A 15,414-nucleotide genomic window follows, 5' to 3' on the forward strand; every position below is an offset into this window, starting at 1 on the left:
AACTACTGAACTCAGTTCAAGGAAACTGCTCCTGCTTACACATGAGCACAGTGAGTGTTGACCCGCCTAGAAATGAAAAGTACAGTGCGCACGCTGGCTGCCGACTCGTCTCCTCTGTGGTTTACTTTAAAGAAGCAATGAAGGACATGCTTTTACTGCTGTTTCTGCTGTGTGCCCAAACTATCAAGGTAGGCTTTGTCGCTGTCTTTACGTCTGTCATGCTTGATTGTACTTTTCATCGCAGACTGGATGAATACCAGTGCGGTGGGATTCAGCTAATGACCAGAGGGACAGTTTAAATGGAAAAGGAACTAAAGACGCAGTTCTCTGAAATCACTGAAAGACCGTCATTAACATTAAAGATTTAATGTAGAGATCTACCTTCTGTCACGTAAACACATTTAACCTTTTAAATGTCTTTCTGTATATTGTTTAATCTGATCACCTGTCCTGAAACCAACAAACGGAGTGTTTTTCATTTCTTTTAAAGCATTTCTTAATAGTCTGTATCAATGTGTTCATATTACAGTAAGTTTTACCGTGGAATTTTAATGAATAGGTTGTGCTGTGGTAAACCTGTATGAATGTTTGGTTTCGGTTACTTGCTCTCTAATGGAGTTTCAGACTGAATATCTCATTGCAGAAATGAAGTTGCAGCTCTTTCTTTCTTTATCTCCCTGTATCACTGTGCATTTCTGTTAATCATTAGTTATTTTAGGCATGAAGCCAAGAGCCAGAGGAAAAAACAGACTATTATCACTGATTAACTGTCAGGAATTAAGAACAAAGTGCTTCATAAATCACCTTTGTCATGACTCGCGGCATTACCGGTGGTCACACTACACAAGAATTTACTGCTTAGGAACCAGCGCTTCCAGGTCGCCGCCTCTGTTTCCTGTAATACGAGAAACACTGTGCTGCAGTCAGCATAATCGTTCATTTTGCTTGTCATTGGAGGCCACTGCGGTGAGGGAGTTTCATGTTTTTTTTGTGTGTGCATAGGACAGGTGTGCAAGCAGCTACAATGTACCTCAGTCTTTACTATCTTTTGGTGTGTGAGACAGAAGCACAGGCAGAGATGGCATATGAGTTACAGCATTGGTATGCGTGCACTGCCCAAACGCCCAGAAATACTGCAGAAAAAAGAGTCACTTCCTATGAATTCTGAACAAGAGTTTGCTTGTTTGACCATGTCTGCACTGGGGCCAGCAGCATTACCAGAAAGGAAAAAGTGGGCGAAGGTGTGGGTAGTCTGGTTCTACTTTAAGCTCCTATTTAACATACTCAAAAGTACAGCAGGTTACATCTCAACCTGTTTGTTTCCTATATCAGACAATGACTAAATCTTTGATTTTGAAATTACTATCTTAACTGAGTTGGCTAAAGTTTACGCTTATTGTCTACTTCTAAATTTTCCACATAAATTTGTAATTTCAGAATTACTAAATTTACCTGAATTACTGGCTCTGGAGGGTTACAGTGTTCTTCGTTGTCTACATCTAAGGAGCAGAAAATGAGATGCGCTTAAGTATTTGTCTGTTTCCCATAGGTTTGCTCTACACCCTACAAGAGTGAAAACGGACAGTGTCACAATGACACAGAGTACATGGACAGTGGCCTGTGCTGTACAAAGTGTCGCCCTGGTAAGAGTTGTCCTGTAAACATAATAAAGACTGCATTTTTTTTTACAAAACTTTCCACCACAACAGTTAGACTACAATGGTCAGGCATAAGCTATACTGAAAGTTGCATCACTATACAATGAACACTAACGCATATCATGAAACGTGTTAGTAAAACTTGGGTGTGAAGGTGTGAAAGAAGGAAATTTTCACCTACTGTGACTAATTATATGTATTTATAAGCTGCTGTTTACCCTCTTTCATCCTCAGAGACGAGGGAAAGCAAATGCGCAATACTGTTGATTACTTAAAAATTCAAAGCAGAGTCCATTAATTTTAATACCTTACACATAACACAGCGTAACAAACACAGATCGCCCAACTTCATTTGGAAAGGTGCACACACAAAGCCTCCTAAAATTCCACAGTTTCACATCTATTACAAACTGAAATAGACATGAAAAATCAAGCTATTACTATGTAGAATTTCATAGTTAAAATACAATGTGTATACTGTAACATAAACAGGTTGTACCTGTCAACAAGTAGTAACAATGAACACTCTTTTAAATGATACAGATATATTAACTACTAAGGCATTACTCAGTACTGCACTTTATGTGATTTGGGGAATAGAGAACAGGGACTTTTTTGTTCTTTCTGCAACAAAAACTACCAGCTTGTTAAAGGTGTACTCCCTGACTCTGAACAAAAAATGTTGGTTAATACTGCAGGTAGGCTGGGTCTCGTAATGACTGCACTAACAAAAGGTGCATTCACACAAGGATTTCCCTCTGTTTATTTCCTCTTTTGTTAAGCAGTGGCTTGTGTGTGTTTTTGGCTATGTGAACCTCCTGCTGTAACAACAGTGAATTGGGCCACGCTGAGCTGGAATTCAGTTTTGCTTTGAAGCATTTCAGCCGTTTTGTCCTCGCTCCACCCCTGCTCATGAGATAACTTGATCTCCCATGCTTGCTAATCTCATCTCTCCCACTCAGTATGAAGTTAATTGTTTTACTTCCCACTTTACCACTGAGTGAGTGCAGCGGCCATTTTATTGGACTGCTTTTTATCGGTTAAATGTGTGTATTAAATGCTATAGTTGCAATAACTTGATGCACTAAGTGAGAGAGTATAAAGTATTGTATTATAATGCATTGTATGTGTCACTGTTACGTTATCAAAGTATGACCAGATTTTATTATGCTGAACAATGAACAACTATGACAAATAACATTAAACGTATCCTTTTAGCCTTTTTGAGGCTTTTGTGGAGTTACGGTGCCTATGTGCAGTAATAAAATGCATATAAAACTTATAAATTAAGTATAAATGTAAGTTAAGTACCTAAAATGATATAATTACAGGCTATCGACAGGGCACAAGTTGCACTGAAACTACCGATACTGTGTGTATACCATGTCCTCCGGATCAGTATCAAGAGAACTTTAACTACTATCCAAACTGTGCTACCTGTCAAAAATGCAGAGAAGGTCAGTGGATAAACTGTACATCTCCATGTTCTTACACTCATATTTGTCCAGTTATTGTTTTGTTTAATAACAACAAGCAATGGATGTGAGCAAAGAATACTTTTCTGTCTTCAACTAGAAAAAGGTTTACAGTATGCACAGAGCTGCTCCTCTACAACACCGTCCAAGTGTATTTGCAGACCTGGGAGGTACTGCATCATGGGATATGACGATCCATACTGCTCAGACTGTAGAAAATACAAACAATGCAGACCTGGCACTGGAGTGACTGCAAAAGGTAAAACTAAAACTTCTCTAGTCACTATGTTTTTATGGTACATGTTAAAATGATATTTTGAAATTTAAGGATGTACCATTTGTCAGATGAGCCAGCTTCTTTCTGTGAGGGTCTTCTGTAATTACTACTAATAAAAATATAACAAAAATAAAAAGAGAGGGGTACATGCTGGTGCAGTGGTTAGCACTTTTGCCTCAAGCAAGACCTCCTGATTGCCTGTGTGAGTTTCCTCTGGGTGCTTTAATTTCCTCCCACAGTCCACACTTATCTGGGTTGATGTTTTGATTTAACAAGAACAGGCCCTTTTCTAAGTATAGCTTTAACCTTAGTGGTTACTGGAATAGAAAAAATACTGATGCCGGCCAGTGGTAACCCTCAGCCTCCTCGTACATACAGCTATAATATCAGTTTCAAAATCCTACGTTGCCTTGTTCTGAAGTCATCACATTCACAAGATTTTCAAAAAACCTGACGAGATTCAAACTCCTCCGACAGTTTTAGTAGATACACCTACGGTATCAATATGAAACTCCTATGTCACCTTGTGCTTGAGTTATCGCATTCACAATCTTAGGTATCCACGCCACCTCCCCACCCAGCGGTGAGACAAAAATACCCCATCAGCCTTTTCACAGCTTTTATTTTTCAAAAAAGTTATATTTGTTCCACTCATGGACAAAGTTGTATGTTGTTACAGATTCATTTATGGATCAATATTAATGTTTTTTTTGTAACATGTTCCATACAATAGAAGTCATAAAGTGAAACACGTCATTAAAATAAATGTTTGTCTGTTGTTGCCAGGCACACCAAGTTCAGATGTGAGGTGTAAACCATGTCCCGAAGGCACGTTCTCTGACAAAACCTCCTCCACTGACCCCTGCCAGCCCCACACAGAGTGAGTGAAGGAGAGCTACGGTATTTCAAAGGTGTTCCAAACTCAAATTGCTGACCCTTCTCTTTGTTCTCTTCAGCTGCAATGGGAGGGCTGTTCTTAGAAAAGGCAATACTACCTCAGACACTGTGTGTGAACCGTACTCAACAGCTGACAATCACAAGAAGGGTGTCGGTACAACTCCAAGCACAAGCACGACCACAGTTGCACCAAGCTCAGGCTCGACGGCTCCGCTAAGAAGCACTGCACAATCTATCTCAGTTTCAGAAGAATCCTCCACCTATTTAATAACAAGCCGAGTGACCCAACAGCCTGACAGTAAATATGGTACTATAACTGACTAACTTTCAGACTACTCACAGAGGAAACTGCTGTGTATGAAAAGTATTTCAAAAGTGCTCTTGTTCTTGCTTCTTCTGAGACGTATCTCTGCTTACCTCTCTTAGTTATAATAATTGCTTCCGTCACTGGATTCCTTATCATCACCATCCCCCTCCTCATCCTTTTTCTGCTATGTTATTATCAAAAAATCTGCAAGAAAGGTAAATATATGCTTTTATAGATATTATGTTTATTTTTGAGTTACATAACAGAATGATAAGGACCAATTACTTTTTAACTTCTTTACAAGGAACTGTTTTTATTACACTTTCCCTCTCTTACTTACTACCATTGTTCTTTTTTCTTAGACACTGCAAGTTTATCTCCTAAGGTGGATGCAAACGGAAACTGTGAGACTGCTGACGAAGTAAGTCTCAGCTTTCTATCTTTCATACTGAATACACCCTACATTTAGTAAAGTACACATCCTCTGTGGTCTACTGCAATTCAGTACAAGATCACTGCCATTTATTGTCCCCTTTTAAAGTTCATTGTGTTCAGTTTTACAACGATTAAATCATGTAACATTCCCATTTGCACGTTTATTGATATAATCCAGTCCAGTACAACACCACTGCTGTAACCACAGTGCGACATCCAATAACAGCATCAATAAAAACTGAGCTTTACAGGCACCATAAAAGTAGTCTTTATGGCAGAATAGTTCAGTGTTTGTGATTTTTTTAAAAAATCCGCTGGAAATGAACTTCTCTTTTTCTTCCTCCCCGCAGAAATACACTGGGAAAACTCAGCTGAGTTTATTCAAAGTTGCATCACAAGAAAATGAGTGCCTGCTAGAAAAAGGGGAAGCCAGCAGTGACCACAGTCACTGTACAACCAATACCGAAACTTTAACTAGAACTGATGGTTGCAGCAGCCAGGAATCCATCAGCCCTTTGCATTCCACTTTTGCTCTTGACAATCCATTGTCTGTTCTGTCCGAGCCCATGACTTTGCTCTCCAACATAGAATCTGCTGCACCACAGCCCAATATCCAAACACAGACGTCCTCTCAGCCCAGCAGCCCGCAGATCATCACGCCCATGACTACCAGCCCACACGTCAACGTTAACATCACTTTGCACATAGGAAACGGGTCCTGTGGGACACCAGCTTTCATACCCGCTGACTTGATAAAACCTGACTGTAAGCTCCCCTATGGAGAGGAAGAGGAGTCCTTTAGCACCCCACAGCAAGAAGATGGCAAACAGTCACTAATGTCAGTGCCGGAGAGTTCCACTTACTGCACCGAGCACACAGAGCAAGACTCATATGCATGAAAGACTGATGTTCACGTACACAACTATTTCCGTTTTGAAGGCAGAAACTGTTACCTATTGTTTATATTTGTACATATATGTATATATAAATATATATAAGCCGTGCTGGAAATAAAAATGTAAATATGGTGTTTTACTTCACTGATTACCAAGGAATGGCAAATTAAAAGGCGATGGAAAGAGGTGTAGTCTACAATCATCATAATATATTACATCTATATCCAATGTTTGTCGTAAAATGCATATCTTGTGTGTACAGTTTTGATGAAAGAATCACTTTCTTTTTTTAAGATACCACACATTATCATATTTATGATGTATTACGTGTAAGGTAGCCTCAAAAATGTGTTTGGATACCAAAACCACACTTTAAAATAATGTAGGTCAACTGCACTAGATGACAAAATGTCAAAGATTAAGCACATTATTTTAAAGCAAAATGGCACAGCTACACTTTAAATTATATAAAAAAAAATACATATGCAAGCAAAAAAAACTTTGGTCATACAGCAGTGGCTCCCCTAAAGAGTTCAGTCACAGTGTTTCAGAAACTAGGCTGGGTTCCTTGCAGTTTGCAGAAACTGCTTGACAGTGTTGGGCCATGAAGTCAACTAGTTGAAATAGCTGTGGTTTCCTCCATGTGACAGAGGGCACAGATATCCGCTCATTCACGCTTCTCTACGCTGCATGTGCTCTGTGGGATTTTCGATATTCTGTGAATTTAATTTCCTCATTTGCAAAATATTTTTACAACAGGGGGCTGGTGTGTTATTGCCCTGCTAAAAGATCGACTTCAGTCACATACGCTCATCAGACGCTCTATTAGGTACACCTTGCGAGTACCATGTTAAATCCCTTTTGTCTTAACAGTCTTAATTATCTTAAAACATTCCTCAGAGATTTAGTCCATGTTTTGGTCCACTGAGGCAACTGTGTGACAGTTGCTGCAGATTTGTCATATGTGCGTCCATGATGCAAATCTCCTGTTTTACCACATCCAAAGGTGATCTGTTGGATTCAGATCTGATGATCTTTATGATTTGAGGTTTGCGCATTATCCTGCTGGAAGAAGCCATCATAACTTGGTACCATGTGTTCCTAAAGGGATGGACAAGGTCAGCTATAACACTCAGGTAGACTGTGGAGTTTAAACAATGCTCGGTTTGTACTAAGGGGCCCAAAGTGTGCCAAGAAAATATCCCCCACACCATCACACAACCACCACCACCCTGAACCGTTGATACAAGGCAGGATGGATCCATGTTTTCAAGTTGTTTACACGAAATTCTGACCCTACCATCTGAATGCCGCAGCAGAAATTGAGAATCAGAGCAGGCAACATCTTTCCATCTTTCTTTTCTTGTCTAATTTTGCTTAGTGCATACACAATCTAGCCTCAGTTTCCTGTTTTTAGTTGACAAGAGTGGTACAGACTGTGGTTTTCTGCTACTGTAACCCATCTGCTTCAAAGACTGACGTGGTGTACATTGAAAGATGCTCTTCTGGTTACAACCTTGGTTGTAACAAGTGGTTGACATATTTTTGCCTTCCTAGCAGCTCAAAACAATTTGGCCAGTCTCCTCTGGCATCAACAAGATATTTTCATCCAGAGAACTGCTGTTGGCTGGGTGTTTTGTCTTTTACAGATAATTCTTGGTAAACTCAAGAGATGGTTATGTGGGAAATTCCCAGTAGATCTAAAGTTTCTAAAATAATCAGACCAGCTCATTTGGCACCAACAAATATGACACATTAATAGTCACGTAAATCACCTTTCTTCTCCTTGTGATGCCTGGCTTGAACTTCTGCAAGTCATCTTGACCACAACGCCCAAATGCACTGAGATCAAGCCATGTAATCGGCTAATCAGGAGTTGAAGAGGTGTACCTAACCAAGATGTAGGTGAGTGTCGACGTATAATTACATTTCTAGGGGGGTGTACATCATGTTATAGCAAAGGATTTCAGAGGGGTATGCATTTACAATGTAGATACAAGGTGTATTTCTATTTATGTATCTGGATGATTTAAGTTTGCATCCAAACATTTACACTTCATAATTTCTACGTCATAGTACCATCGATACATACAAGCTCACTCACACCACTACAAAAACAAACAACAGTACATGGCTGTTTGAAAATCATAGCCATAATTTTTGAGTTTTAAACATCACACACCCTTTTTATCCAAATTCCTTGATTCTACTTTAAATGTTCTGTGAACAGACTTACATTTGGTAAGTCTCATTTATCCTAGAAGTGATCCCTGCTGCTGTTTCACACCTGCTCTGCTTGATGTTGCTCACAATTATTCAGTCCAATCTGCTGCTACGCTTTCTCTGTCTGCCTGGTACCTTATGTTCTCAGTCAGAAGTCTCCCATTTCTCGTTTAATTCTTTAACATTTTAAACAAATGTGAAAGACAGAAGATTTTGCTGATTTGACAAACTGTGAAAAGAAAGAAAGCTTGACTTTTTCCTTGAGCTAATTTCACTCGCCTCTGAGATCTGTGCAGTTTATTTCAAGTAGTGTAAACATAACTGAAGTGTAACTTCCAAAAACTCTTCTCTCACGTTCTTGTTGCTGAGCAATCACAAGTCTGAACAACAGACTATTTCAGCTAAGATTGGCCAGGGCAACTTATCCAAAAACATTTTTATACAGTGACATGTTTATGTTTTCCGAAGTAACAACATGATTTATAATTTTAAAAAATACTTTTTTGAACCACTGTAGCGAAGTTGGTCATGGCAAAACTATTTAAAACTATATTAGTATTTCTATTTTCAAAAATGGAAAGAGTACCCTATTACAGGTCATATATTTACTTTTGTAATGCTGTATGAGGTGACAAGTTAAAAGCAAGAAGGTAGTTGTACCCATCACCCGTCAGGCTACTGAAACTCTGCTATAGCTTTGTTACTTGTATTTTAAGATAGTTTTAAAGGTTTTATACTTTTGGGTAGGGGAGTAAAAGAAGCAGCATATTTTCATGTGAAATACACCACCAAGCCACAGCATTAAAACCACCTTCCTAACATTGTGTAAGTCCCCGACCTGCAGCCAAATCACCTCTGACCCTTCACACCTCCGGTTCCTCAAGACCTCACGTATCATGCGGATGCATGGTCCTTGGAATCTGAGAAGTTTGGAGGCTAAATCAAAAGCTTTTTCCTTTCTTTAGGAAAGGGAGCACAGTTCATTGTTTGCCTGGTTCGCAACAATGTTTGGGCACTTGTTATGTTTCAAAGAAACATCCACATGAATGCCAGAAACCAAGGTTTCCCTGAAGAACACTGCATTCTAACAAGACAATCACTGTTGTTTACTTCCTCTACAGTGGTTTTATTGGTGTGGCATCTTGTTGTAGTGGGTGTAGTTGGTGTAGAGTAGCAGGGAACTACAGCAGGCTCTGGCTGCTGTCGATGTGAAAGTGCATGACTTTACTATCAGAAAGAGACTACACAAGTTTGACTTTCATGGGAGGAAAGTCAAGAATCCATCATGAATTCGACTGTGTATCAGAGGGTGCTTGAAGAACATGTGAAACCATCTGTAAAAAATAAAAAAAATAAAAGCTCAAGCAGAACTGGAGACAGCAACATGACAATGACCCAAAGCATACCAGCAAATCCACCAAGGACTGGCTAAAAACTAAGAAGTGGAGAGTCCTGGAATGGCCAAGTCAAAGGCCTGATCTTAATCCCATTGAAATGCTATGTGGTGACTTGAAACGGGTTGTACATGCAAGAAACCCCCAGCTGAAAGAATTCTGCGTTGAGGAGTGGGGCAAACTTTCTTCTAATCAATGTCAGAGACTGGTAAAAGGTGTCTCACTGAAGTTATATCAGCCAAAGGGGGCAACACTAGTTATTAGGGAGTAGGGTGTCCTAACTTTTTCCTCCATTAAAATACACATTTTTGTTCATATCTTTTTCTTTCTTTTTTTTAATGCGTAACAAAATGTTAATTTTTGTTGTTTAATTGCATTTAAGTCACTTTCTTTTCCAGTAATACATGAAAACATAATTGGACATTGATATGTGAACAGTTCTTAATAAAGGGCTGATTATTTAATGGGGTGTCTTTTTTAAAAATATATGTATGTATATATAACATATAACACACACCTTTAGGTTCTGAACTAATATATCAAGACACCTTAGGAAAAATATATAATATAGCTGAGAAAATATAAAATATAGCTAAATTTGTATAAATCAAGGCCTAGAAGCACACAATTATACATATTATAGATATTCATGATACATCAGTGACCAAGTGACTCACTTTTACATGTGGGTCCCTGTCCCAGATTTTGTTTGGCTCTAGTTTACAAACGTGAACATGCCAAAAAAACAAAACAAAAACCCAACAACAACAACAACAAAAAACAAAACAAAACAGAACAGAACAAACAGAGCCAAGAAAGGAAAGAGCTGCTCTGAATTGCATCACAATGGAAAAGGAAATGCACAAGTTTACAAAAACATCAAAAAAGACATTTACGATTAGAATAAGTTGGGACTCAAATAATATACAGCACATTTATCCTTAACCTTTAAGAAGTATAGTTCGCTTGTGTTTCATTAAGTTACACAAACCTCTCAGCATTATTAACTTTAGTCCCAGTTTGGAAGGATCTGCTTACTCTAATCAGTGTCTCAGCAGTCTCTTCTTTACAGTATTAATAAACTAAACTGTTGCATTTTGCTTTAATATACAAAACCCGCGGTTCTTCTCTAACTCTTGAAGAAACCGTTTATTTTTGATAAAACAAACGCTTATCCTCTGTCACAATACCTAAACCTGAAGATTAGGGTAGTTTTTTTGCGGACGCTTCTGACACCTGCTGGTCGAAGGTGGACACTACAACATCTCTCTCCTTTGACTAATAAAATTGTTTTCAGTTAGAAGTGGCAGTTACCTTTCATGGCAGTTGCTGAACTTTTTTTTAACGTCAGGCAATTTGCTCTACAAAAAAAGTCGCTAACGGTTGATTTCTGTGTATTTCTTTCTTGCAATTAGCTAAGCAGCAGCAGCAGCTGCTGAACGAAGAGAGAGGATGTACGAGTCGCTTCATTAGGAGAGGGGGATAAAACTTTACACAGTTTTATTCCTTGTCTCGTACTCAACTTGATAATCATTTAAATTACCACGCTACATATAAATTACTCTCATTATCTTCCAAATGTTAGTCATAGATGACAAGTATCTATCTTGCGAACATTGTGTGTGGTCGATTTCCCGGCCCCCCTCATGTTTCGGTACAGTTGGTTGAATCCGTTGCCGCTGTGTATTGCTCCCTTCCTGAAAGACACTTGCGTTGGAGCTGCTGATGTCGCTGATAGAAAGCTGGTGAGTTCAGGCTCTTTTTGCTGTTTTAATTCGTTTCTTCTATTAGTAATGGGCATTTTAGGGAACCCTCAACCTCCCGTACAGTTTCCCACATACACTTTTCTAATTATGCGGCTAATTAAATCAGTGTTATGCCTCTTTTGTGTCCCTATCTCCTCCCGCTGTGGTTGGCGGTGTCGTGGTCCTGGTCGCTTATGTTTACAGTTCCTGCCAGCGAGCAAGGAGGATGAAATATGTTATATAATGTGTATGTATCCTAAGCAACACCTCATATATTGGTCCGATAGTTTGTGATAGATGGTGCGAATTAAATAAAAAGAGCAGCACAGGATCTTGAAACCCTTTACGGAAGGGTATTTAAAAGGCAGCTTCTTAACACCGGGGAAGGAGGTGGACAAGGAGCGGAGATAATACTGACTGCTGCAGGTGTTTGCCTGTTGGTTTGGTTGACTGCTGCAGACTGTTGCCATTAGAAATGATCAAATCCGTTTCAAAGAGCGAGGAAATGGGTGCAGCAAAGTAGAGAACTAGTTTGGTAGAAACGTTAATGTACGTCAGGTGTTTCGCCAGGTAAAGAGGAAGCTCACAAAGTGAAAGCAAATAGCAGGCGTTGTTTTATAAGAGCAAAAAGGACTGCTTTAAAAAGGTGCTACATGCTACTGCGAAATTATTGAAGGGATATGTTGAAAGTTATGTCCACTGCCTTCATTAGGTCATGAGGTTTTGAAGTGCTTTAATATAAAGTTCGGATAATTATATTGACTATCCATGAATGTGCAGTTGATTTCAAATTAATTGATGTGCTAAATGCTTCTGGAAAAAAAGGATACTTGGTACACTGCCATAAAATACTAAAATCACAAGCAAATATCCCAATCTGAGAAGCTGGAAAGTGTGATTTCTTTGTGTCATTTTTGATACTAATTACAGGTCTAATCTAAAAACCCATATTTAGCCTGTGTAATCAGTTTGTACAGAGCTATTACAGCTTACTAGAAGCTCTTGTGTTCTAGATTAAATATTAAAGGGTTGTTGTTGAAGTTGATTTTGTTAATGTGTAACCAAAAGAATGTCTTCCCATAACTTATTTAGGGTTTGGCTGATTAAAGGTTTGAGACGCCTTATTGTCTTTTTGTTTATTATTTTTACACCCCAACAGAGACAATAATCTCAGGATTCCTGAAGTCAACTCCCACATGGCAGTGAACCACTTCCTTACAAACTGAACCAAGTACACTCTGCTCCACAACGTTGCCCTCTTAGATGCCTTTCAGTGTCAGTTTTTGCAAATGGCTTGCTCTCTGAAGGACGAGCTCCTGTGTTCCATCTGCCTCAGCATCTACCAGGACCCCGTCAGCTTCGGCTGCGAGCACTACTTCTGCAGAAAGTGCATCACCGAGCACTGGAGCAGACAGGAGCCTCACGGAACACGGGACTGTCCCGAGTGCCGGAGGACCTTCGCCGATCCACTCCTTTCGCCAAGTCTCAAGCTGTCCAACATTGTGGAGCGCTACTCAGCCTTCCCCCTGGACGCCATCCTTAACGCGCAGAGGAGCTCCTACCCCTGCAAGGACCACGAGAAGGTCAAGCTCTTCTGCCTCACCGACAAAAGCCTCGTGTGTTTCTTCTGCGACGAGCCAGCGCTACACGAGCAGCACCAAGTAACCACTATCGACGAGGCTTACGAGGAAATACAGGTCAGTCATAGCGCGCACACTCTGACAGCTCATTAGCAAGAGCGAGGCTGACATTTTCTTAAAACCCATCAGCACTCTGCTCCACGTTCAGACTCTTTCACCCCGTGGGAGCTGCCCAGACAGTTCAGCATTAAGTCCGCTCCTGCCCAGAGAAGCTGCACTGAAGCGGTTTGGGGATTTGGTGCTTTTTGCTTATGAGTTTTTCAGGTACAGCAGGTACTGATGAATGAGGCACATCTAATTTGCTTCTCCCTGATGCCCACAAGTCCACTGACCTGAAATCATAATGAGATTCCAGTTTGTAAGTCTCGTTATGATCAGAGGTTAATAGTTTCATTTCTTGGTTTGAACTGAACTGAAATGATGGTTAGGAATACAGCCCCTGCTTCCTGGAATGAATCAGAAAGAAATTGAAAGAAGCAGTCACTCTTTAGGTGTGTTCAAGGAAGTTAAGAGAATAAGAGAAATCTGATTTATTTAGATTTTTTTTGCTTCTTCTTTACTTCTTTACTTTTTCGGACTTCCTGTTTTTTGTTTTGTTTTGTTTTGTTTTTTTAAATACAAGTACATGTTAGTTATGTAACAGCTTTTTATTTAATTAAGTTTAGTTTTGGGCTGTCAGTATCTTCGTCTGCTTTTTCATTGTTATGCCTCTGGTTTGGCAGTTTCTCCTTTAAAAGAAACAAACAAACTTGCAAATAAAGTTCATATCGCCAGGCTGATCTCTGGAATCGGTTGGGCACCATTCCTGCCTAGGCAAAGTGCTTCTCTACGCAGAAACGCATGGCTTTTTTTTTTTCACATTACTAATTAAAATCCTGGAAATATTCCAGGAAAAAAGCATTTCGATTAGTTAGACATGCAGCATCCACATTTCAGATCTGGCAGGGGACCCTTGTTGCACATCAACGTCATTTCTCTTTCTCCCTATCTCTTGTCATCTCTTTGCTTTCAGCTTAGCCCGAAATAATTTAAAATTTAAAAGGGAAATTTGATTTTAGAGATCTTGACATCAGCAACTAACAGATGCTTGAAAATAGGAGAGGGGAAAAAAAACTACCTCAGTGATTCATTTAAATCTAGAATATTAGGAACTAATTGACTGTAACTGTGAAGAAATGAACTTCTCAATAAAGCGTGTGTTTAATGTGTCATTTGCATTTACCCTGAGTCATGTTTTCCACATTAACGAGAATAGTTCAGTGTTTGCTTTCCCTTCACCATTTGGGTATTTCCATTCCCACTGAGCCAAAATCCAATAACTGTGAAACAAAGCTCCTAATCCTTTTCCTTCTCTGCTCCAGTATACAGAGCAACACATTCCAGTCTAATGTTATGGAGTTCCTTTCAGTTCTCATGCCTGCTATTGCCAGTGTAGATGTTCATGTCTGCAGTATGTAACATAAAACACTTTCTGTTTTCTTGATAGTGAGCACAGTGAGGTTTCTGATAAAAGAGATTTATAGTTACTCGGAGGGGTTTTTGAGGTTTCACTGTCTTTCAGTGCATCTCAAACCAAAACCTCAAGTCTCTTTTAGATATCACACTAATGAAGTCTGAGTTTCGGTTTCAGTGTCGTGATGCCACTTTTGCTGTATACTTTATTTTTTACGCTGAGGCTTACTGTTCTTTTTAGAATTGGAATTTCAGTCAGGAGCAGAAAAACCATTAATCCCCTCAGGGAAAGTCTATCAGCGAGATGGTCTCAGCCTTTGACTATTCAGACACTCTCCTGAAAGTATGTCTTTGACATTGGCAAGCTCATTGTGGTGTGGTACTGTTAATCAGTGAGAAGGGTTATATGCAGACTGCAAGTGAATTAAAAAAAAATTGCCAAATAACACAATGTGTCTTTTATTTTTGACTTCCACCATGAATATTCAAAACTTCCTCATATTATTAGTTTGCAGTCTGCCTGCCCACAACTCTGTCCACAGATTTAGCTGTGATTATATTACTAACTATGCGTATGGTTGACTGAACACCGAGACTGTCAGTTTAACTAGCAAATAAATGCCCAACTCTGCATCTGCATCATATGTTTGATGACTGCCTTTTGAAAGTTTTCAGTGGAAGTGGTGATTCACATCTTTGCTGCTTCTCAACCACTGGATTCTAGGGAAATAATTTTGTCCCAACCAGCACCACATACTTCCTTGTGATCAGTTTCATTTAGCCAGCAACCACTTGCCTCCCAGTTGCAGAGGGCTCATAGGCAATGTCTCCACACCTCCAAGTTGCGTTGGGTCAAAGTCTTTCTAGGAGCAAGTCTTGCCACTTGGCAGCCATCTAGGTAAGGCAGTTATTTTCGGTGAGACTAAAACCAGGGCACAACCTATATTGCATTGATCACCAAAACATGCAAATTTAGAAGTCAAATCTGTTTTAAAACAAAAACTAAGTACATTTG

General features: G+C 39.5%; 2 protein-coding genes across 2 annotated transcripts in view; both read left to right on the forward strand.

Moving 5' to 3' along the window:
- Positions 1–6,132, forward strand: tnfrsf1b (tumor necrosis factor receptor superfamily, member 1B). Its single transcript, XM_031735069.2, has 9 exons — positions 1–188; positions 1,550–1,643; positions 2,990–3,115; positions 3,234–3,392; positions 4,197–4,290; positions 4,367–4,614; positions 4,734–4,829; positions 4,977–5,035; positions 5,400–6,132. The coding sequence occupies exons 1-9, from the start codon at positions 42–44 to the stop codon at positions 5,946–5,948; spliced, it is 1,572 nt and encodes a 523-aa protein (XP_031590929.2). The 5' UTR covers positions 1–41; the 3' UTR covers positions 5,949–6,132.
- Positions 6,133–10,916: 4,784 nt separating this feature from the next.
- The window catches only part of trim62.1 (tripartite motif containing 62, tandem duplicate 1), a 34,738-nt gene continuing 30,240 nt past the window's right edge, over positions 10,917–15,414 (forward strand). Inside the window, exons 1-2 of the mRNA XM_031735062.2 lie at positions 10,917–11,307; positions 12,467–13,004. Of these exons, the coding sequence (XP_031590922.1) occupies positions 12,597–13,004 (408 nt within the window). The 5' untranslated portion in view covers positions 10,917–11,307; positions 12,467–12,596. The remainder of the gene's footprint in view (positions 11,308–12,466; positions 13,005–15,414) is intronic.

Source organism: Oreochromis aureus, linkage group 5, assembly GCF_013358895.1.
Source record: "Oreochromis aureus strain Israel breed Guangdong linkage group 5, ZZ_aureus, whole genome shotgun sequence".
NCBI lineage: Eukaryota > Metazoa > Chordata > Actinopteri > Cichliformes > Cichlidae > Oreochromis > Oreochromis aureus.